A 23,160-nucleotide genomic window follows, 5' to 3' on the forward strand; every position below is an offset into this window, starting at 1 on the left:
CAACAGTGACTGTAAAATCATCTATTTTTTTTACAACAGAGAATATATATCCATTTTAATTTATTATTTATTGATTTCATTGACTCCCAGACATGAATAATTGAATATAAACCTAGAAAAGAGGACTGTGGATATATAAAAAAATAATTCATTATTTTCTTCTTTAACTAAACTGCCCCTCGGTCTTTTTGTTTTTCCCACCACATATACACTTCTGAATTTATTTACATACACACTGCCCCCTCCGAAAGCCTGTGTGTGAAAGCCTACTACTCCTTTTATTTGCCAGGCCAGAAGAAAAATAAGATCGAATATTAGATTTCCATGTAAATAGAGAATAGTATGTCGGAGGATCCATGAATGCAAAAGGTTATCTCTTACTGTGTATTTGCACACTTTTCATTGATTTTAATCTTTGCCAACTTGATGGAAACAGCCAGATTCCTGGAGGGCCATCAGACCCAGTAGAGACCTGCACTCTGGACTGAAGCCCAGTTGCTGCTCCCAGAACATACAAGGGCTACCATGACACCTTTGAGAAGCCCATGATGCAGCCAGGACACCAGCTAATTTCAGAAGATTCTGTACCTGTCCCTATGGATTCATTGAGCCACACTGATGTACTTATGACACATCAAAGTTCCAACCCATCTATATGTGGCCTGATGGAGGACTGAGGACACCTGTCTCCAGGTTCTCTTGATCTGAGAGTTCAGGCCCCCAACTGTATATCCTGATTTTCCAAGGACAACCTGAAACAACAGGGCTCAGGCCTGCCCTCATGAAGGGCACAATATCTTGCTGGTGATGCAGCCAGCGGAAGTTGACTCCTTGGTCATTCCATCTGGGCTTTACAGCGGAAACCTCACCCAGCCTCATGAGCAACCTGTTGCTCTATTTCATAATGAAAAACATTGCAAGTTCAGAGGTCCTAGATCCCTTGCCCATGACCACTGTCACTTATTTCCCAACTTGTTCCAGAAAGGATTTAAATCCACTTATAAAACTCTATGCAGAAGGAAATAAAATGAAATGGTAAATGAGGAATACCAGAAAGATAAAAACGAAGCCAGAATTGCGATTAATTGAAAAAATAAAATCCTCGCCCTGAAGTTCTGTACACTTGGTTGAAATGAATCACAAACTTTCTCTGAGCTGTCTGGTAACCACGGGCAGAAGGGGGTAAAATAAATAAGTCCGTGTCTTAAAGTACTTTTCTCATAGGAATAAGCCTTGGGCCTTTTTTCAGAACCTTTAAATACCTAGTTTGTAAACAGTATTAACAAACATTATTTCCTACATCAAAACAAAAAAGAAAGAAGTGAAGGAAATAGATCAAGGAGAAGCTATAAGAAGACATGAGTTACTAAGATCTAAATTTCAAACAGAGCTTAGGAGTCCCACCCCCAACCCTAGGTCTCCTTGGAAAGATGCTCCTAAGTGCAACTAATACCCCAGTAATAACCTTGAATCACCATATGAAGGTTAAATTATGTTCAGATACTCTTAAAGAAGGCAGAGAATCTTGGTATGAAGAAAGTCAGAATTTGGCATACACTTCTTCTCCTACACTCTGTATTGTTCTAAGAAGAACAAAACAAGACACATGAACATGAACTCGTTCCATTCTCAGTCTGTACCCTCACTGGGGATGAGCCCAATTTCTTTTGCGGTTCACATGTAAGTACTCATCTAAGAGAATCCATTGTCCCTTTTCCACCTCCCTTCTGGGTCAGTACTGTCAGGTGAAATAATTTGTAAAGAGCACACTGCGAAAACTTTAATGAATTCCCAATCAGCTTTTGGTTTTGTGTGCTTTGTTTTGTTTTAAGAAAAAGCACCCATTTCCATGCAAGATATGAAGAAGTCCTTCCATATGGGTCTAGAAATGACCATGGAAAATAAAACCGAAACACTTTTTCAGGTTCTGGAGCCAGGTTAAATAGATTATACTGAAGGTAAACTACACACAAGACATGTTTCTAGTTCAGTAATGAAAAAATATTAATAATAAAACAGCCACTGACTGAGCATTTGCCATATCCCAGACCTGGAGTAAATATCCATGTGGAGTGCCTCTTGCAAGCTTCTTAGCAAACTCTCACAGCAATCTGGCAGGTGCTCCTGCCACCCTCTTCCACACAGGGCAGCCAGGGCCTCTGCAGGTGAACCAACCTGCTCAACAGCACACAAGTTAGAAGTAGAGGAGTTTGGAAATTGATGCAGCTTCCAAAAGTCTGCCTGACAACCACGCCACACCCATTTTGTACCACTCTATCCATCACTTATTGAAAAATCTTTCTGTGATGCCTGGGTGGCTCAGTTGGTTAAGCACCTGCCTTCAGCTCAGGTCATGATCACGGGGTCCTGGGATCGAGACCCACCCCTGCTTCTCCCTATTCCTCTGCCTGCCGCTGCCCCTGCTTGTGCGCACTCTCTCTCTCTCTCTGACAAATAAATATATAAAATCTTCCTCTAAAACTGTGTTTTTGTTTATTCATTTTTTCCCCTATTTAGGCAACCAACATGTATATTTTGAACCTGAGAAAACATTTCTACTCCATGTTCCTTCTTAGGTGTTGGGTATACAATAATGACAAAAACATAGGAGCTTCAAGGAACTTATGGTTTAGTAGTGATAAGGTTTTTTAAAAAGACACTTACAATACATCTGTTAAATCTACAATGATAAGGGAAGTACAGAGTGTTATAGGACCACAGAGGAGGGACAGGGAGCCAGAATTGGGGAGTCACATCAAACTATATAAAATAGGAAAGTCTGAAATGGTTAAAAAAAAAAGTGCTCATATTGTACTTTCTGTTGGTATTTAAGAAACAGTATCCAAAGATGAGTCAAAATTGATTTCTACATATAGTAGTTATGTATTGCTGTGCAACAAGTTTACTGGCTTACACAACAAATTAAGTGGCTTAAAGGAACACACATTTATTATCTCAGTTTCTCTAGATCAGGAATCCAGACAAGGACTCTGCTCAGCATCTCACAAGGATGTGATCAAGGTGCTGGCTGGGGCTGCTGCCTCATCTGGGCCTCAAATGGGCAAGGATGAGCTTCCAAGCTCATGTGGTTGTTGGCAGCATAACCAACACTTTTTTCTTCCCCTGACAAGTGTGTGTGTTTTTTTAATTACTTAATTTATTTTTAATTAAAGTATAGTTGACATACAATATTATATTAGTTTCAGGCTACAGCATAGAATCAATATTTATAGACATTGCTAAGTGTTCATCATGATGGGTCTAGTTATCATCTGTCACCATACAAAGCTATGACAATATTACGGATTACATTACTTATGCTGTACTTTTCGTCCCCATGATTTATTTATCCCACTTTGGGATATTTACCTGAAGAAAACAAAAACACTAATCCAAAAAGATATATGAAGCACTATTTACAAGAGCCAAGATACAGAAGCAACCTAAGTATCCATCGATAGATGAATAGATAAAGAAGTTACACCATCTATCTGTCCGTCTATCTATCTATCTATCTATCTATCTATCTATCTATATAGATATGCAATGGAATATCAATCAACCATAAAAAAGAATGAAATCTTGCCATTTGTGACAACAAATGGACCTAGAAGGCATTATGCAAAGCAAAATAAGTCAGAGAAAGACAAATACCATATGGTTTCGCTTATATGTGAAATCTAAAAATCAAAACCAACCAACCAACAAAATGAAACAGAGACAGACTACAAGATACAGAAAACAAACTGGTGGTTGTAGAAGGGGAGAAGCTTGGGGGAAAGGTGGGATAGCGGAAGGGGATTAAGAGTTACAAACTCTGGGGCACCTGGGTGGCTCAGTGGGTTAAGCCTCTGCCTTCAGCTCAGGTCATGATCTCAGGGTCCTGGCATCGAGTCCCACATCGGGGTCTCTGCTCTGCAGGGAGCCTACTTCCTCCTCTCTCTCTCTCTCTGCTTGCCTCTCTGCCCACTTGTGATCTCTCTCTGTCAAATAAATAAAATCTTAAAAAAAAAAAATTAAAAAAAAAAGAGTTACAAACTCTCATCACTTTCTAAAAGTGTGAGTCAGGGCAGCCTCCTTTCTGTTCTTCACACTGGCCACAACCTTCCCGGCATCAGGGCCAGTACCCTTCCCCCTGCCCTGCCTGGGCTCCTCACTAGTCCTTCCCACCTGCCATGGACTCTACTCAAAGGAGAGCTCCTCGTGTAGCTTCTTCCTGTGACCTAATTCAACGATGGCCTCCCCCAGCCCACCCGATCTCCTCCATTCCTCCTCTCACGGTTGGCGGTGACCTTGTTTCTTATTTATAGTTGTCTGCCCACACTAGTCTCTGGGTCCTCTGAGGGAAAAGCTTTGGTCTCTCTTGTTCAGTCCTGAATCGCCAACCTATAACAGTATCTGACACACAGCAGGTACTCTGCTGAAAGTTGTAAAAGGAAGAAATTAAATAACCGATGAAATCTTCTTCCAAACATCACGGCAGAGCAGGATATTTGAAAAAGCTGAATGGACAGCGAGAGACTCTGAGAGCAGACACAGACCGGGTGTCCAGTCAGGCTGGCTGCCTCCATGGGGAGACCCCAAGGAGCCCCCTCATCTCTCAGTGCCCCCTTAGCTCAACAGGGAAATAAAGAAAACACTACCCACACCAGCCTTGCTCTCATGGATGGAGGAGGCCTTACACTCATAAACAATGAAACTATAAGGAAGCTCCAGCAGATTGCCTCTTGCTTACTGAGAAGTAATCAAGACATCCCCTAAGCAGCCAAGAGAGGTGCTACAAAATAATTAGTGTTTTACCTGTGACAATGACACTCATTCAAATGTGTTCAAAAGCCTCATTTAACTGCATCCCAGAATGTAATCTTCTGAGGAGAAACACTGCAGGATTCCAGGAAGTTTATGCTGAAAATAAACTCAAAGCTAAAATTAAAATCAAACTGAAATTAGATTTAACCTTGGTCCAGACAGGTTGTGCAGTGAAGAATTCACCTTGCCCAAAGTCTAGCTGAGGACTTTGGCTCCCAGGACCCCTGGAAAGTCTTGCTTGGCGGGAGTGTTGCTTTTTGCCTGGGGGCTTTGGATACAATGTCACTCTAACAATGTGATTTATGATGGAGGCTTTGGGCCACATCACAAAAGTCCCAACTTCCAGAGGAACTGGATACTAGAGGCACCAGCATGAGCTCTGGGAGGAGTTGGAGAGCAGAAGTCAGCCATGCGGGTAGCAGGTGGTAGGCTCAATAAAATCCTTGGACGCCAAAGGTTCACATGAACTTCCCCGATTGGAAACTCCCGGTGAAGAGTGAATGTTGCAGCACGGAGGCCAAGAGGCATTAATGCCAGTGCATGACTCCATAGGAAATGACAGCAGAGGCTCATGCTTGGATGAGAGTCTCCTAGACTCTGCCCTATGTCTGTTCTGATCTTAATCTGTAACTTTTTCCTGTAACAAACTATAACTGTGATTATAAAAGCATTTGGTGAGTTCTGTTAGTCCTTAGCAACTTATTGACCCTGAAGGTGATTTGGGGAATACCTCCAAACTGGTGGGGTCTAAGGCGAGGGTTGTCTATTGGACTGTGCTCCCTCCACCTTCGTAGCTGGCCAGCTGTACAGTCGGCCCAAAGTCTCCTCAGCGGGCAACCTACCTGCTAAAATAGGTACTGTTTTCTTTACTTCTTCTTTAAAGGATACTGTTTCTCTTTTTGATATGAAAATTTAAACATGAGATGACTTTAGACTTGGATACACTGATGTCCCAAGCAACTCTGGACCTTTCTAAGTGTGCTCACGTTTTTTTGTTTTTTTGTTTTTCCCCCCATTGGTCCCAAGAAAATTGGACTAACTAGGAAGGGCCTTTCTGAACTGAAATCCAGGTACTTTGAAGGCCACTGAAAATCTTTATTTGGGGTTATACTGGTGGAGCAAACAGGAAAGAATCTACCTGTGGCTTACCTGGAAAAGAACAGATATAAGGTGGAGGGAAAACCACAACAAGGCTTAGGTTCCAACCTGTCAGAAGGCTCAGGTCCAGCAACAAGGCAGAAGGGGCGTGACTCCTCAGGGAGAAGACTGAGGGGTGCCAGGGCACAGGGTCAGCTGGCCACAGCAAGCTCACCCCATTGGAGGTCAGTTGTTGTGCTTTCTTAAGAGGAGGCTAATTCAAAGTCCTAAGACCAACTGAGAGAGATGAACACAGAAATGTCTGTGGATCAAAACACTGCACTAAGAAGATGGCGAGGCCAAATCCTAGCTGAGAGATTAAAGAGGAGCTGGAAGGTCCAAGTGGCTTTCTTTTTTTTTTGAAGATTTTATTTTATTTTATTTATTAGAGAGAGACAGAGATAGCAAAAGAGGCATGAGTAGGGAGGAGAGGGGGCAGCAGGCTCCCCACTAAGTAGAGAGCCCAATGTGGGGCTCGATCCCAGGACCCTGGAATCATGACCTGAGCTGCAGGCAGATGCTAAACTGACTGAGCCACCCCGGCACCCCTCCAAGTGGCTTTTAATGAATTGTGAGTAGGCAGAGGTATTGGTGAGCTCCAGAGCCAGTCACAGCAATGGGTTCACACAGTAAGAAGGGCTGACAGTTGTTGGAGCATGGAAGGTGGACCAGAGGCCCTGCCTGCCCTGACCCATCTATTCCCTGATAGCACAGAGAAGCGAGCACACTCTGACTATAAATGCGTAACTGAGTGTGGAAATAAAGACCTAAAATGGACTTGGAATTAAGGGAAGTAGAAATCATAGATCAGAGAGGATAAAAATGGGAGAGAGGCTAGCAAGGGAGCTGAGAAACATTTCCTTCCAGGGGTCACTTCCCAGGGTGATGCTGGGTGAAACATAAAAGGGTAGAAAAGACATCTCTCATTCCCCAGTGAACCTAAAACTCAATGCTCGAGAGCTGATGGCAGTGCAACAGAGTGTATGTTAAATAATGATAAACACAACCAGCATATCTAAGAATCCAAAGAAAGAACACTTATAGTCGCCTGGGATGAGACTTCAGCAGTACTTTCAGCTTAAATCAGTGTAGAAAATGAGGGCATCCAGGAAGGGAATGACATGGACCCAGAGGCAGGAATGTGCATTGTGTATTTAGATACAGTGAAAGGAGCAGCCTAGGGCAGAAGTTAGAGCGAGAGCGAGAGAGAGAGAGAGAGAGAGCGCGCACTAATGAGTAGGGAAAACCCTTTAAACTTTAAGGGTGGACTTGTAAGGGGTGATGGCTAATAGGTGGTATAACTGAGGTGTCTACTGCCACCTGCTGTCAGCATACCTTATTGACAGATTCAGAGTGGTGACTAATCATCCTAAAAGCTTAGTGTGCCAAAAGAAAAATAAAAGAAAGGCCTATAATGTCACACTTTAAAATGAATATCTCATTTGATTTAGGGTCCTAGTTCTAATGGTAATTTGAGACAAGTTATTAAAAGAAGCAAACAGAAATGTTCCCAGCATGTTCTTCTCTGAAGCAAGGGAAGATTGGGTTGATTTTAATTATAGAATTGCAGTTAGTTTTATATGACTTTTTCACACACAGACAGACACACGGAGCCTGAACTTCTTGCCTGATCTCTTCTCTTGTTTTATAATAAATGATTAGTTTCCTTCATAGGAAAACACAAAGTGGGTCATCCCCAAAGTCTGTGATCTTCTCCTGGAAGGAAGCCACTCTCAGTCCCCGGACGCCAGTATATCCAGCACCATGGTGCGATAGAAGTTCCAGCGTTCTCCTGTGCTACTCCCACCTCCTACCTCCCAGTACCTCTGCAGGAAGGACACATCTGTGAATCCTCTGGCAATTCTTCAATTCCTTACAGCTGTACAAACCACGGCATGGAAAATAAAGAACATTTCCTAGACTGGGACTCCCCAGACACTTTCCCAAACTGAACAAGTGAACAGAGTTTTTGCTCCGGTGAATTATACCCCATTAAGGAGAGCAGAGAGAGGAAAACGGTCCTGAGGCGACGGTGGTCTGTAAGTGCCTGGGCTTTGCTGCAGCTCACAGCCATTTTTCCTGACTTCTCTGAAATGTGGGCCTGCCCTGACTTCAGAGCCCTGCTGTGCCGGCAGGTTACACTTTGTTGTAAATATTCTGTCTGGGCTTTGGGTCTGCATGAGGGAGAAAGCCCACTGCTCATACGCAGCGATGAGGTCGTCTCTTTCCCCAGTTTGACCCACACAGCCCAGCCCGCCTCCTGGCTTCTCCCTGCCCAGGGCTACCTGAAGCTTCTCGTCAGTGTGGCCCAAGACAGCAAGTGGGGAGCAGATTTGATGCTGGTTGTCAAGGATTTTGAGGGAACTTTGGGGGTGCATTGCGCGGAGGGCGTCTGCCTATTCCTCCTGGACGTCTCGGCTAACATCGGGAACACGAACAGAGAGGGCAACATGAGGCCAGGAAAGTAAGGTGAACATGAGACATGAGAAGAGAGGCGTGAACATACTCGACATATTTCCCTCGGGGGAGCCTGTGCATGAATCCAAATAGAATTCAAATGAATTCACATCAATTTTTCCACAGTACACTACCCCCCTAGCTACTAGGAATTTCTCTGTAACATACCAGTAAAGGAGAATGTAAAACATTATTAAAGGAAATTATCTAATTTAAAGACAATTAGCAACTCTAGGACTTAAGACACATTATCAACGCAGCCAGCTAAAATTTTTATGTGATTCATAATTAAATTATCTTGCACCTAAACATATTCAATTACTGAACTAAACCAAATTATGCTGATCACAAAGATTAAATTAGTATTTAATTAAATATTACATTTTTATGCCAAATGAGGCCATGATGGGTAGAACTGATTTGTGAAGAAAATCAGAAAAACCAAAGAAGTTTCCCAAAAGAGACAACAAAAATCCTGCTTTTCTTATTCATCTGCAAAGTTTTTGAAGTTTTTAGACAACAGACAGTTTACTATTTAAAATGTTGGGCTAGACAAAAGACCAACAGAATACAAGAGTTTTAAATCCTAGACATCTCCAAAGTCAAGTCCTACTCAGAGAAATGAGAATTATGATTTTCACTTTATAAGAATAGCTATCTCATATTTATAATAGAATTTACCCTGTGGAATTTATCACATGAGTAACATTTCCTCAGAGAAATTATCTTCTTTGTTCTCTCCCTTCTCCATGTCACAAACACAGTGATGCTTGGAAGGCTGCCTTTGTAGCCATGTGACCTTATTCTTTGTCCTTACAGGAAATACTCATATTTCTTTAGAGGGTGAAGGGAAAATGCAAGGATTCAAATTCATACACAATTTATGTGTATGACTTTTCACGATATCAAGGCAAATCCTTGATTCATAAATAAGGTCACAGCTACAGTCGTGTCTATGTTTTCAGATTCATCTTAGAAATTCCACCAATGACATAAAATTTATGGGCAAAAATTTACATGGGTGAAATATCATATGATTTCTATTTTCTTCTTTATTCACTTTAATATTTGTCATACAACGAACAGATATATTACTCTTATAAGACAAAGCACACGTTTTTAAAAGGATCAAAAGGGAGTCTTGTCTTCTACTATCTCACTCAGTGTCACCAATGAGAAACAGCTCATTTTTAAATGGCTCCATGGATTTATCAGGGAGAATCTATCTAATCGGTTCTTCATGACATGAGCAAAGGGAGTGACTACCAATCAGAAAGACAAGTGGCTGAGCTGAGGATGAGATTCTCTGGGGAAAGGAAGGGACACAGGACAAGAGCCACTGAGCCAGCACTGGCCGTCTCCCATGTACAACATGGCACTGTCCATTTACCTCAGTCCTTGGAGGAGCTACCCCACCGGGCAGTTACTGTCATACCCAGTCCACAGGTGAAGAATCTGAACCTCAGCTGCCACCAGGGCCACACAGCTGGAGAGTGGCAGAGCTGAGATTGGGTCCAACTTGCTATCACCCAACACATTCTTTGTCCATTGCTTCCTAAAGCCTCTCTAAGATTTGGTCCTCCCAGGAGATCCCCTGGGAACAAAATTACCTCCCTATGTTGACCTTGTTCATTTTCTTTTTCCTCCCACATGGATGCTTGAAAGAAAGGAAGAAACCCAAGATCTCCCCAACATTGGCCAGCCTCACTTGAAAAGGCACAAAAGACACACCTTTTGGTTGGGGCGTGAGCTCATCAGCAGGCTGTGTGACAGGCAGGACTGTCCAGCTCCACTCTCCTGAGCTCCCCTGCCTCTTCCGGGAAGGGGTGACTGGCCACTGAAGGGTGCTCTGTCACCAGCCCACGCACAGCAAACGTGAGCTCATCTGCCACCAAAACCAGAGCTCCGGTCCTCATCACAGAGATCCCGGGAGCATTCTCCTAAACACCCCAGACTCTGCACATCAAGCCCTTAACACAAATAAGCAGCCCCACTGGGCTGCCGTGGCGGCGGCAGCAACTTCCAAGGGCGGAAGGCGAGCATCTGCGTGTCCACCTCACCATTCCGCCTCTCTCTGTTCGTGTCTACGTCATTTCTCACGACTTCTGCCAAGGTGCTCATCAGATTCCTGTTTGCAGTCCAGGGATCATGAGAGGAAATAAATCGCCACAGGGAAAAGAAACAGAAATTTGCAGAAAGGGACTAATCTCTGCAGGCCTGCTCTCCAGTTCCTGTTTTCAACATACTCCTTCGAAATGGGATAAAAATCAAAGGTGTAGACTGTTGGGGCCCTGGGAGAAGCACAGCCTTTCCCATCTATGTTAGACAGAGAAGGGCCCAATTCAAACCCGCAAATGGGGCAGAGGAGCTTCCAAACAAGTCTTTATACTTGTTCACCATTTAATTTAATTAATAGAAGAAACTACAGCAGCCATCAATTAATCACGGAGCACTTGCTATGTACAGGCACTGGGCTGAGCACATACACTGACATTCATAATCTCACTACATTTGAATTACAACTCTCTAAGGTGGCTTCTTTTATTATCCCCACTTCACAGATAAGCAAACTGAGGTTTAGAGAGCTTAAATAATTGTTCAAGGTTGTAAAGCTGGGCTGGATTTTTAGCCCCGGAAGACCACAAAGCTCTTAATTGCTATGCTCTACTGCTCCACCTCAGACCTTCGAGTGATGGGTATTTAGATTCCAAATGAAGCCTGGTTTGTTTGTCCAGCTGTTTAACTCACTCCCAAGTCTTACATTAAGATCCTTCAATTTCAGTAGACAAGGGTGGGGTTGATCTGGGGGGTGGTACAGGAAGGAGGAAGAAGGGAACCCAGAGAATTCAAATTTATAACAGGAAAATGGCTTGAAAGAGCTAAATGTAGGAGCTGGAGCCAAATGGTTTGGCAGATGCAGCCATGTTCAAGGGCGCGTGATGACAGGGACAGTCCTTTTTCCACTCCACTTTGAGCTGCCTTTATAGAATTTTATCTTTTATGTCCAAAGATCAAATAAAAAAAGATCACATTTAACGAGGACTAGGGGAAATAAACTGGTGGCAATTAAAGAGTAAAAATAACTTCTCTGTGGCTTCAGACCACAGGAGCTTTCTCATTTTAAGAGGCACAGGCAAATCACTTCAACAAGGCCTTTTGGGCTGCGTCGTCTCATGTTTCCTCCCACACCCGTGGTGGTTAAAGTTATAGACAGTCATAGCTCTTGAACCCATGGAATTGTGTAATAAATGGAAGTACAGCCAGGCCAGACTCGTCAACTCACAAATGCAACCTTGCAGCATGGAAGAAAAAATTATGGAATCCATTTTCTCAATGAGAGACTTTCCTTCTTCCATCTTTGAGCCTTTTTTCTACTCTCCTCTGACTTTGGATGCAAAGTCTGAGAGTTGTCCAAGACCCAAGGGATTCTCATTTCACTACCTTGTTTTCTACCTGCAGATTGGTTTGGGGCTAGACCTGAACAATTCCTCAGGCTTCAAATAACCAAGCTTACTCAAACACCCAGAAGCAGCCAGAGTTATCTGTGATTCCCACCTCTGCTCTTTAGCCCTGTACCATTGTTGTGCAGACAGAAGTTGGGAAGCACTCCTCAACCTTAGAGTCAAGCCAACACCTAGAAAAATCACTAGCTTCCCAGTGAGCCTGTAGACAAAAAAAAACCAGAATGACCTCTAGGAGAGAACTCTGAAATACTCCCTGCAGTTTCTTAATTTGGTATATAATGTGAGACTGAGTCAAGATAAGATCTGTCTCCAACACAAGAAAGAAGAAGTGTTTACCATGTGCCCTGGGTGCCCTTGTTTTGTATGCCAAGAAATTTCATACACTCTGTTTCAAGGTTGAGTCAATCCTTGGTCGCTAACCAAAAACCATCCCCCAAAGCACTGTACCTACCGGTAGAAAGTGGCATAGTCCACAGTTGAGTGGCAGCTCTGAAACTCCCAGGATTTGAGTTTCTGGCATTCTCGATGAGCTCGGAGCTTTACCTTCACTGTCCCTTGACACAGTTCAGGCACTGGTTTTCTCTGAGGTCTGTTGCAGAACTCATTGGACTCTACTCTCCAGGATTCAGCAAAGTCATCCACATCAAACTTGAAGTTTCCATCTCCACCAATTAAATCATCACGCTTATGTCCATTATAGTTGCCACAAAGACCACAGAGCTTGCCCTTGAGATGGGGGGCAGCCATGACTTCAACAAAACTGTCTCCATCCCAGGATATTTCCAAACCTAGAGGAAAAGGAAAAGAAAAGAGGATCAACCACACTTAAATCCACCAATAATTCCCAAGCACATGTATCCTTACATAGTATGAATGACTAACCTCTAACAAGGAACAGTAAAGGTCTATCCAAATTCTTGGTTACTGTTTAATCTCACTATATTAAATGTTGTATTATAGTACATGAAACACTTTTGGAGGCTCAGAATTTTAAAACTGTATAAAGTTTGTCCTTAAATATGATACCTTACATACCCTTGTTTAACTTCTAGAGGACCACTCATTGACCATGCTCCTCTTAGGGTTATAGTTTTGCCCTTTTCTATAGTAATTGTGTTGGACCAACTTGTGCTTTCATGTACCCAATGATAAGTAAAATGTGGAAATGGAAAGATAACAAAGATGATAATTTTTTTAAAGATTTTTATTTATTGAGAGAGAGGCAGTGAGAGAGAGCATGAGCGAGGAGAAGGTCAGAGGGAGAAGCAGACTCCCCGTGGAGCTGGGAGCCCGATGCGGGACTAGATCCCGGGACTCTGGTATCATGACCTGAGCCGAAGGCAGTCATCCAACCAACTGAGCCACCCAGGCGTCCCAAAGATGATAATTTTTAATGCAATTTTTTCTTAATCCAAAACCCCACATGTAATTATACTAAATGTCAAATACTAAATTATCTGTTACAGTGAAATTATTAAAGTAATAAATATATACCTTCTGAAAAGATCCTCTTCAAAGAAAAACACTGGTATAGAAATGTCTGAAATGAAAACATTTGCCTCCTCATCATTTTACAGACATCCCTGAGAGAAGGATAGTTGTTTAATCAACGTTTCCTAGGGTTGAGGTGCTGTGGAACCCTTCCAACCTTCTCAGCCCTGAGCTTATCATACATAAACTTCAACATTTGAGGAGGCGCTGGAAGCTACTGGGCCATGGGGAGAAATTCTGCATGTGCTAGAAACAATCAGCAGGACAAAACGACCTTGTTCACCAAGGAAACAGTCTTTGCTCCAGAAGGTAGAAAACATAAGCTCCTCTTGGTTTACTCAACTGACCATCTAAAATATTAGAGGCTTTGTCTTTAAACATTCTTTTTTTTTTTTTTTCAGATAGGTGGCCCAAGACTTCAAGATCCATCATCCTATGACCCCACTGAATAGTGACATTTCTGTGTCACTTATAGGACAGCTAGGTTATCCTGTCATACATCAAAAATCAGTCTGACTAGAAGGTCAAGAAGAAATGCTCTCACATACATCCTGATATTGTGTGTGTAGATGCTGTCCATTAGATAAAGGTGAGGACATTATGAAAGCATTTTCAGACTCAATCCAGAGCAAAAGACACATTCTCCTGGTCTGAGTTTTTCTTTATGTCTCAAATGTGTGTTGGGAGCTTTTCTTACTGCTTTCCTGATAATACCCTGGCAGTACCTGAGTTTCCAGAGAATGGGTGAAGTAGGTACCAGTTCTATGACACAAACACCAAGAGAACATCTACAACAACTTGTGTGTGCATTTCTGCCCTGGGACTTCACCTCATTCACTGTCACTGTCTCCTAAGAGTGACAAGCCAAAGGAAAAAGTCCCTTTTTTAACAGAAAAAGAGAAAATCTTCCCATGTGTGTTTTTAAATCTTATCCTCTTGGGTTTCTAACAAACTCTAGTCTTTCATTTAGCCTGTTCTGAGCTTCTGGAAAGAGCAACATGACTTTCCTCCTAGAAGACCTTGCACTATTAGGCTGGTGAGAAAATGTCCAGAAGATGTTCAGAAGTTGGGGGATGAGGCAGTGATGGCAAAGTAGAAAGGGGTGGCGAAGGAGAGAATGAATTTTGTCTGGATGTAAAATTGGCATAAGACAAAATCAGAGTGATGTAAGATCAGTAAGAAATGCCCAGAAGTAGGATTCTAACGCCAATATTCCTTAAGTCTGAACATGATCCAAGAGGAGAGAAGGCTAGCCAAATAGCATTCCTGTGAGTAGGCCACACAACTGCCACAAGAAAGAGTTACAAATCCACTTTAGGGAGTTACTGATAGAATAAACTAGTGGTCTAAAGCTGGGTTTCCCAAGAAATAAACAGAAAGGCCCATAAGGAAATCACTGCATGGTCAATGAAAGGAATGGAAGCATTCTTGGTCCAAGGCAAATGATAAAGAAGATTTCTTGGTTTGGAGAAGGAGCTGGATTCAGAAAAGCAATTAAATAGAGTTGGGTAAGGAAGCAAGAAAGAAGGTCATAAGAAAATCTCTTTAGAGAAAGGTCAACCAAGAAACAGACTCTTAACTGTAGAGAACAAACTGATGGTTACCAGAGGAGAGGGGGTGGGGAGAGGGAGTTTAAATGGGTGATGGGGATTAGGGAGGGCACTGTGAGGAGCACTGAGTATTGTATGTAAGTGAGGAATCACTAAATACTACAGTGGAAACTAACATTACACTGTATGTCAACGAACTGGAATTTAAATAGAAACTTGAAAGAAAAAAGAGTCTCTCTTAGGAGTAATTTGGTGAAGAGAATAGAGCAAGAGGACAAGGTGATCAGAGAAAGGACACACTGAGAACATCCACACACTGGACTGACCTCCTTGATGGATCTCTGTGAGACAATAGCGTCACCTCCGACAACCACAACTCTCTTATGAAGTGATTTATACTTCTTCATACCCCACCATCTAACACATTATCTGGTACATAGTATATACTCACTAAATGAATCAATTACCCTGTAAATTGACACAACGAATCTGCAAAGCCAAAGAAATTGTGAATTTCATGCTAGTCAAGACATTGAAATAACAATTTTGAAAAAAGACAAGCAAACTGTAATATGATTTGTAATACATTCTCTAAGGTATAGAAGAAACATGACCTCAGAAGCCTGTAGCCAGGCAGCTGCCCAGCAAGAGAAATGAGGGAAGAAAATCAATTCCATATAACATTCTAAGTTTAAGAGCATACTTCCAGAGACTTTCCATGTTGCAAAATTTTCCAAACTGCAAATCTCTTTCCTAGACAGTAGGCAAATACTATTCTTCCAAATACCACTATGGTTGAGAATTTTTATCCAAAGGCGTTCCAACATCATTATTGACAATGATATAACAAATTTGAGGCAACTGAGTTTGTCAGAAATCAACTCACGGCGAACAAGCCAATAATTACGTTCTTTTCAGGTAATGGACTGGTGGTCCATGCAGGTTTGGGAAGAGGAAGACCCACTGTTTTTGGTAAACTCTTTTCCAAACTCTTCTCAGTCATTCAAAAAAAGAAAAACAAACAAACAAAAAAACCCCACACATGGTCCCCACAGTAAGGGAATACTTGGCAATCCACTCTCTCTTCCTCTTCTTTTCTTTGTTTTTAAGAGGATTTTCAAGTGCCCAATACTAAGTTTCATATCATATAGGGATGACTTACCCAACTATAGATACCTTTGTCTATTGCTGTACCATACACATATGTGTTTGTATGACTGTCATTACCCTCTGCACGAGTAAAATCCATGCAAAGTAAAGTACAATAGTGACAGGCAAAATAATGAGTAAGTTGTAATTGAAAAAATTGCTCTTTCAAGAGATATTTTAAATAGGCATCTTATGAAATGAAAACATTGTGGTAGGGGCTGGGGTTAGCCCTTTCTACAGCTGGGATGAGTTTCCCTGCTCCTCTGCATGGGAAATTAGGTAGAAATAACTGGCAGAGTCAGAAGGCCAAAGCCAAAGCACATGTCCCATCTGGGGGTGTAAGCAGCAGCCACATTCTTTCCACTGCAGGAAGCACCTTCCAATTATCCCTTCTCACCAGTGAATGTTTTACCAACTTGTTTTTTACCCTTCAAATGTGTAGCCGGGCTCCAGACCACTAGTTTTTTGGGCGGGGAGAAGGAGGGAGAAGGAAGTTGTTCTTTTGTTGTCATTTTGTTTTGCCTTGTTTTGTTATTTTGTTGTTCTTGCTGCTTTTGCTGGTGTTTCCTTAAAAGACAGAGGAGGTACAAAATCCATAGACAAATCCATATTATGCTTTAAAATGGATGTTTTTTCTGTTCAGATTTTATACCAAAGGAAAAAAGAATAAGAAAAATATGTGTAGTCTCCAGGTTCATAAAGTACAGAACTCTACCAAAAGTAAAAATAAAAAAACCCCACACTCCCACGTGTTAATGCCTTCGGGTGGATCTGACGTAACTCTCTCAGGTAGAGTTGATGAAGTGAACAGATGGCAGAAAGGAAATATTTTTAAATTATTCACTAACTGCCAACAGTTGGGGTCGGAGCGTGATGGGGGTGAGCAGAGCTTTCCCCAGCTACTAAGCCTGCTCTGTGCCCTCTGTACCACCCCTGTTATTATTAGGTAAGCAACTACAGCCTAATCCCACCATGCGGCAAGCCACCTGTGCTCCTCTGCCAAACAATTCCCTCCTGAAGTGCTGAGTTCAGAAACCACAGGGGCAAAGAGTCATTCCTCCCCATTTCTCATCCTCCAGCTGCAGGCTTGATTTAAGCTGTTATTTTGAAGAAAGGACCCTTTGATCACACAAGTTTATGAAATTAAAAAGATAATCTATGGGAGAAGAACACTCCAAGGATATATTGTGATATTTTAAATGGACAATCAATAGGTGATAAAAAGAAAATATCCCTCAGGGGTAGTACAAACTGAGATTGGTTTTAGGAGAAGACCTGTGTCCGGAAATGGAATCGTTTCATTCCAAGGATAATCTCAAAGCAAGTTTAGAGCCCAGAGGAATACAGTTCTTCCCTAGGAGACAGAAAGTTTATGCTACGGGAAATTGTTCAGCTTGGTATTATGGGCATCACATAACTTACTTGCATTGTGGAAAAAAAAGGAAAGGAAATTGTAAAATCGAGTTCAAGGCCAAGAAGAGTTAAATTCACTAATCTAATTATGGTGTTTATGATCTAGTATTATTTTCTTAGCAGCCTCAACCTTTCATTCATTTTTATGATGTGGAATCCTGACAAGAGGACACTTATTCCGTAAGGTTTTGCCAGCTATGGGCAGAACAGAATCGAAGCTCCTAGACTGTTAGCAGACTTCCAGTGTCCAGGATCCCTTCGGAAGTTGGGCTGGGGTTGGCCAATAATTTCCATTTCGGTAGAATCCATTGTGTTCCTCTGGGATACAAACAGATCAGCAAGGTCCTTCTAATTAGTGTTCTGTAATAATGAGTCATTTTGTGCACAACTGACAGGGAGCCACTACCGTTTGTGGCTCCCTGTCAATTGTGCACAAAATGAGCTGAGGCTGACATCTACAGAGTGACATGTCATTTGAATAAAACAACAGGTGTCTGAATTTTCGGAAGAGGACTAATCCCTCTAAAATTGAATAAAAAGAGCTCTTCACATCTGCCACTTTCAAAGTGAAGTTGGGAGTCCTTCTCCCTTTATAGAATGCTCCAATACATTAATATTTAACTTTTTCTCACCAAAACCATGTTATGCTCTCAATAAAGCTCCCTGGGCTTTGCCTTGGCTTCCTGCCTTTGTTTAGCTAAGCTGGCATTCCATAAACTCGGATCAATTTGTCAAATGTATTTTGGCTTTAACTGAAATAATTAACAGCGTTCTGAAGGTACGGCAGAGAACAGTCTCTAGAGTTCCTCACAAGGGCCTGCTCTATCAAATCTTTCCCTTTTGGATCCTTATTATCTAAAGGAACTGGAATGTAATTGATGCTTTTACACTGTTACATTTTCGTCAATATAAAAAGCAAGAAGTATGTTGATTTCCTCAAGTGTCATGCTGACAGAAATAGCATTCACCAGGAGAACATGCAGTTCAGTATCAAAGTGACAAACGATATGGATTAACCAAAGGCAGTGTGGAAGGAATCAGACATGATATAACTGAAGGTGTAAATGAGCTGAATTCATTCTTTTGGGCGGATATCGAAGGGCAGAGTTCTGCTTCTAAGAAGCCTCTCTAGGTAGCTCACAAGAATGTGAGCTTTCACTGAGCCCCTAGGAGTAACCTCCTAGCAGCTTCGAACAGTTTGGCCTAGAGGGGATGTGTCAGTCTATGGAGGGGAAATACAGAGTCCAGTAGGTGGCAGGCAACAGGGGATGCTGAGAAAGGGGAGTGGCATGGACCCAAGGCTCGGGGAAGCACGCTCAGAGCTCCCTAAGCTTCCTCCAGCAGAGCCAATGGTTCTAGCCATCCACTAACTCAACAAGCACCTTCCCCAGGGTCAAGAATGGACAGGATTGCTGGTCACTTGGCCATGTACACTCCTACCTGCACACCCACACATTTGTGGTTTAGGTTTGAGGACTCCCCTCCTTCTGGGACAGATGCTAACTAAGAAAACAGTCTTTCTCACAGATGTGAAACTGCACATTACTGGCTGAGCTGGGAGAAACACTGACAATTCCAAGCTGGACATCAAGGGTCTACCATTGCAACAAAACACGAGAAAGAGAAGGTTATTTGGAGAGCACAAATGTTATTCTGGACGAGGAAGTCAGCAGATTGCAAGACTGCTGTGAGTGGCACTGAACTGCAAGGCTCCACGGTGTGCAAATTTCTCCTGCTCTTTTGTGCCATCTTGGAGGTGTCCCCTCGGAACCCAAGTGAGTGGGCATGAGGCCACACCTGCAGTCCCAACACTCTGCCACCTCCGGGTTGCCCTCCGCGGAAGAAGCAGAGCTCTCAGGTGGTGTGGCTGTGCAGGCTGGTGAGGCAGAGCGAGCCAGAGGGACACAGAAGCCCACCTGCTTTGGTCGTCACTTTCAAGAGGTAGCCATCCAGGTCGATGTGGAACTGTGGCGCCTGGCAGGGCAGCGCTATGCGCGAGCCGTTCCAGCGCACAGTCAGGTGCTGCTGGAGGCTGACGGTGCTGGCGCCCAGCACCAGGTCCACCGACTTGGTCCAAGAGAAGGAGCGGGTCCTGCGTGCGTCGTTCTTCACCAGCACCTGAAAGGGCGAGGCAGGGGAGGAGCAGTCTTTTGTCAAAACGTACTGACACGTCCCCTGAAAGTTAAATGTCCGTCCGTCAAAAGTGTTGTAGTGGGGATCTCCGAATACCGTGCAAACGCCGGGCTCTGCGGATGAGTGAGAGACAAAAGCAGGTCATAAACCGAGTGCAGGATTCAAAAAGACATCAGAGGTCCCTGCAATATTAACCTGGATGGGGGCACCTGCCAGGTAAGGGAGGGCCTTAGCAGAGATGCACTAGTGGAAATCAACTTAAAACAAAAATCATGTTTGGTTGTTTTAAAAGTCTGTACCAAACATCCTAGGACAGGCAATACTTTGGCTGCTCTTATACTGAAAAGTTATTCATAACTCTTTCAAAGTTTTAAGCCATCTCTATTTTGGAGCCTTGATATGCCTCTATGGTCTTATTTTAAGGGTTAGAGAAATGAAACTAAGATAATTTCACAAACAGAACTGGCCTTACTTTATAACCCATATAAACAAAACCAAAAATGAATAAAAGGCAACAACGTAAATGACAATACAGGAAAACAATAGTATTATTTCCATCGAACAGATATAAAAAATGTGGAAATATGGTATTCTCAGTGTTACTCATTTTTTTAAGGTATTATATTCAACACCATGTATTTACTAAGGACAAATAAATAGAATTGCCAAATAGACACATACCTAATACCATTAGGAAATAAAGTAGTGATAATGTCAATAGTCTCTACGTTTTTTACATGTTCAAGATTCCTATATTTTGGTCTGTTTATCAAAATCCAAGATTGGATAAAAATAAATCATAAAACCCATCATATAATAAATTTAAGAAATTCCAAAGCATTCATCACTTCAAAGTACCATTCATTCAAATATTTGTAAAACCCAGGCAAAGTCTGACACTGGGAGCACCTCAAAGATTGTTATAGAAAATTAAATATTTCTTTTTTTAAAATTATATTTAGCAATGATTTGTCTTCCATGTAAATATATTTTATCTATTTTCGGGGAGGCATGAACAACCAGGAAATGAGGAATTCATTTAGATAAAGGAGCCCACATGATAAAAGAATTATAATAAAAAGAACAATTTCCAGTCATCACCAGCACAGGTTCAGAATACGAAACTATCCTATCAGCAACTGCTCAGAACATTTAAGAGAAGAATTAGAAGTTAACACAGAGGAAGGATGTGCCAACTGATCTGATAGGACCAGTGAGATCCAAGGCAAACATGTGTTTTTAATTTCTAAAGTGTTTGGAAAATAATGTTGTTTTATGTTACGATATATTATGTCATTTTATATGTCAAGTACATTTGACTCCATATAAATCACATGTATTTGGAATTTAGTAAATTAATTGTTTTAAGCTTTCCTTGTCAATATCTGATAGAGACTCAAAAAGTTACAGTTTTTGGTGTGTAGGGTAGTTTCAATGAGCAAATGCTTTAAGGAATATGCAAAGGCACTACCTGGGGTAAGAGAATGGAAGAAATGGGAGGGGGAGAGAAGTTCTGAGAGCTTAGCCACAAATTTTATTTTGCCCTCCATTGCTGTTCCCTTCTTGTCCTTCTCTTGACTGTGATTCCTTGTGATTCCAATTATACTCAGTTTGTTGCTTCACATGAGACCCCACCTCCAACTTTCTAATCTTATATCCACCCCCAACTAGGATTCCCCTCTATCTAACCACCCCATAATGTAAGTGCCAGTTCTTTCTCCATGTGATTGCTTTCAAAATTTTCCTATCACACATTTCCCTCACAGTCTAACAAAAGGAATCTTTCCCTGGCATGCAAATAGTATTTGTTTGGTTGACAAGGGGGTAAAGCAGTTCTTTGGGACACACTGAATGGCATCAGAAAAATTATAGTTCTGAGTTAATACTATAATGTGCCAGAAAAAGACTATTAACATGACCACCAGATGCACCAAATTCAAGAGAAGGGCTTTTTCAGGGTTTTTAACTCTGCATACTCAAGAAAATCCAAAATCTATCAAGGCTTTTGAGCTTTGAGCTTGAAACAGATGGACCTCAGCCTGGAAAGGGCAAGGAGCTGAGATACTCCTGAAGAAATCTCCTCTCAGCTGGGATCAGGAACAGGGAATGCCTACACCTTCTGCCCAGAGTCTGAAGTGGCAATCTTCCCCTTGTACCAAGGATAATTCATGGCTTCTCTTGGTTTTCTGACAACAACTACATCCAAATTTTCATTAACAAAACCAGTAATAGTTAGTGCTTACCAAGAATTCATTACCTCCCCTAGCACTGTTCTACAAGCCTACTGTTCCTGGATACATCATTAGAAAATGGATATTTTGACTGTCTTAAAATTAAACAAATAGCTAAGCTCTTGGTAGTAAATCCATAAAATAAACTATTACCTAGTCATTGAAAAAGTGTATGAATAATGTTTGTGATTGAGGAAGCACTTATGACATATTAAGTGAAAAATAGGAAACAAAACTCTGCCTACAGGATAATCTTTTTTCAAGATTTATTTATCTATTTAAGAGAGAGAACATGTGCAGAGGAAGAGGGAGAGAGAGATAATCTCTAGCCAACTCCCCGTTGAGCAGGGAGCCTGACACAGGACTCAATCTTACAACCCCAAGATCATGACCTGAGCCAAAACTGAGTCGGACCCTCAGCCAACTGAGCCACCCAGTCACTACTGTCTATCAGATAATCTTAACTGTTTTAAAATAAATGCACAAATACACACCCAAAAATTGTCAATTTCTTGGTGGCAGAACCATGAGTGATTCTTTTTCTTCTTACTTTTGCTTTTCTGTTGTTTTTGTTGTGGTGGTTTTGTTCTTAAGAGTCAAAATGTGAGGGGCGCCTGGGTGCTCAGTAGGTTAAGCCTCTGCCTTCAGCTCAGGTCATGATCTCAGGGTCCTGGGATCAAGCCCCACATCAGGTTCTCTGCTCACCAGGGAGCCTGCTTCCCCCTCTCTCTGCCTGCCTCTCTGCCCACTTGTGATCTCTGTCTGTCAAATAAATAAATAAAATTTTTAAAAAAAGAGTCAAAATGTGGACACCTATAGATAAGGCCAGTTATATGACCAAGAAAATCCTCAAAGAAGCAAGAGAAAATACATTGCCTACAGTGGCCCTGGGGAAGCCTGAGCTTACTCATAGCTGGGCAGAAAGCAATGAGGGACATCCAGGGAGACCAGGCTAGGGAAATCACGTGTAACAGGGCTGTCAGCGAAGATATTTTGCAAGAGTCCCTAACTTGTAGAAGAGAGAGGTTTGGAGATCAAAATGATTTTTCTCTGTAACAGCAGGATAGAAGAGGCCAACAAAATTTCATGACTAGGAAGATGCTTGAGAATTATGTGTTATATTTGGGGACATTTATATCATGAGCTAAAATAATTTTGAAACCTTGGCCCTTTTTCCTGGTACCTCAGGTTCCCTGTGCCAGATCCTGCAGGAACAGTGGACACATGAACCAGAGAAATGGCTTGAAATGAAAATCTCAGGGTCATACAAATCTGCCTAGCTGGAAAAGAAAAGAGCTAGAGAACACTTAAGGGACACAAAAGAAT

The 23,160-nt window shown here is 42.0% G+C and overlaps 1 protein-coding gene across 2 annotated transcripts in view; it reads right to left on the bottom strand.

The window, feature by feature from the left end:
* The window catches only part of BMPER (BMP binding endothelial regulator), a 245,416-nt gene that overhangs the window by 59,229 nt on the left and 163,027 nt on the right, over positions 1-23,160 (bottom strand). For both annotated transcript variants that reach the window (XM_032871821.1, XM_032871814.1), the window contains exons 12-13: positions 19,387-19,716; positions 12,319-12,655 (exon numbers count right to left, since the gene is read on the bottom strand). In XM_032871821.1, coding sequence (XP_032727712.1) covers positions 12,319-12,655; positions 19,387-19,716 — 667 coding nt within the window. The remainder of the gene's footprint in view (positions 1-12,318; positions 12,656-19,386; positions 19,717-23,160) is intronic.

This window comes from Lontra canadensis, unplaced genomic scaffold (assembly GCF_010015895.1).
Source record: "Lontra canadensis isolate GAN:19392208 unplaced genomic scaffold, GSC_riverotter_1.0 scaffold2, whole genome shotgun sequence".
NCBI lineage: Eukaryota > Metazoa > Chordata > Mammalia > Carnivora > Mustelidae > Lontra > Lontra canadensis.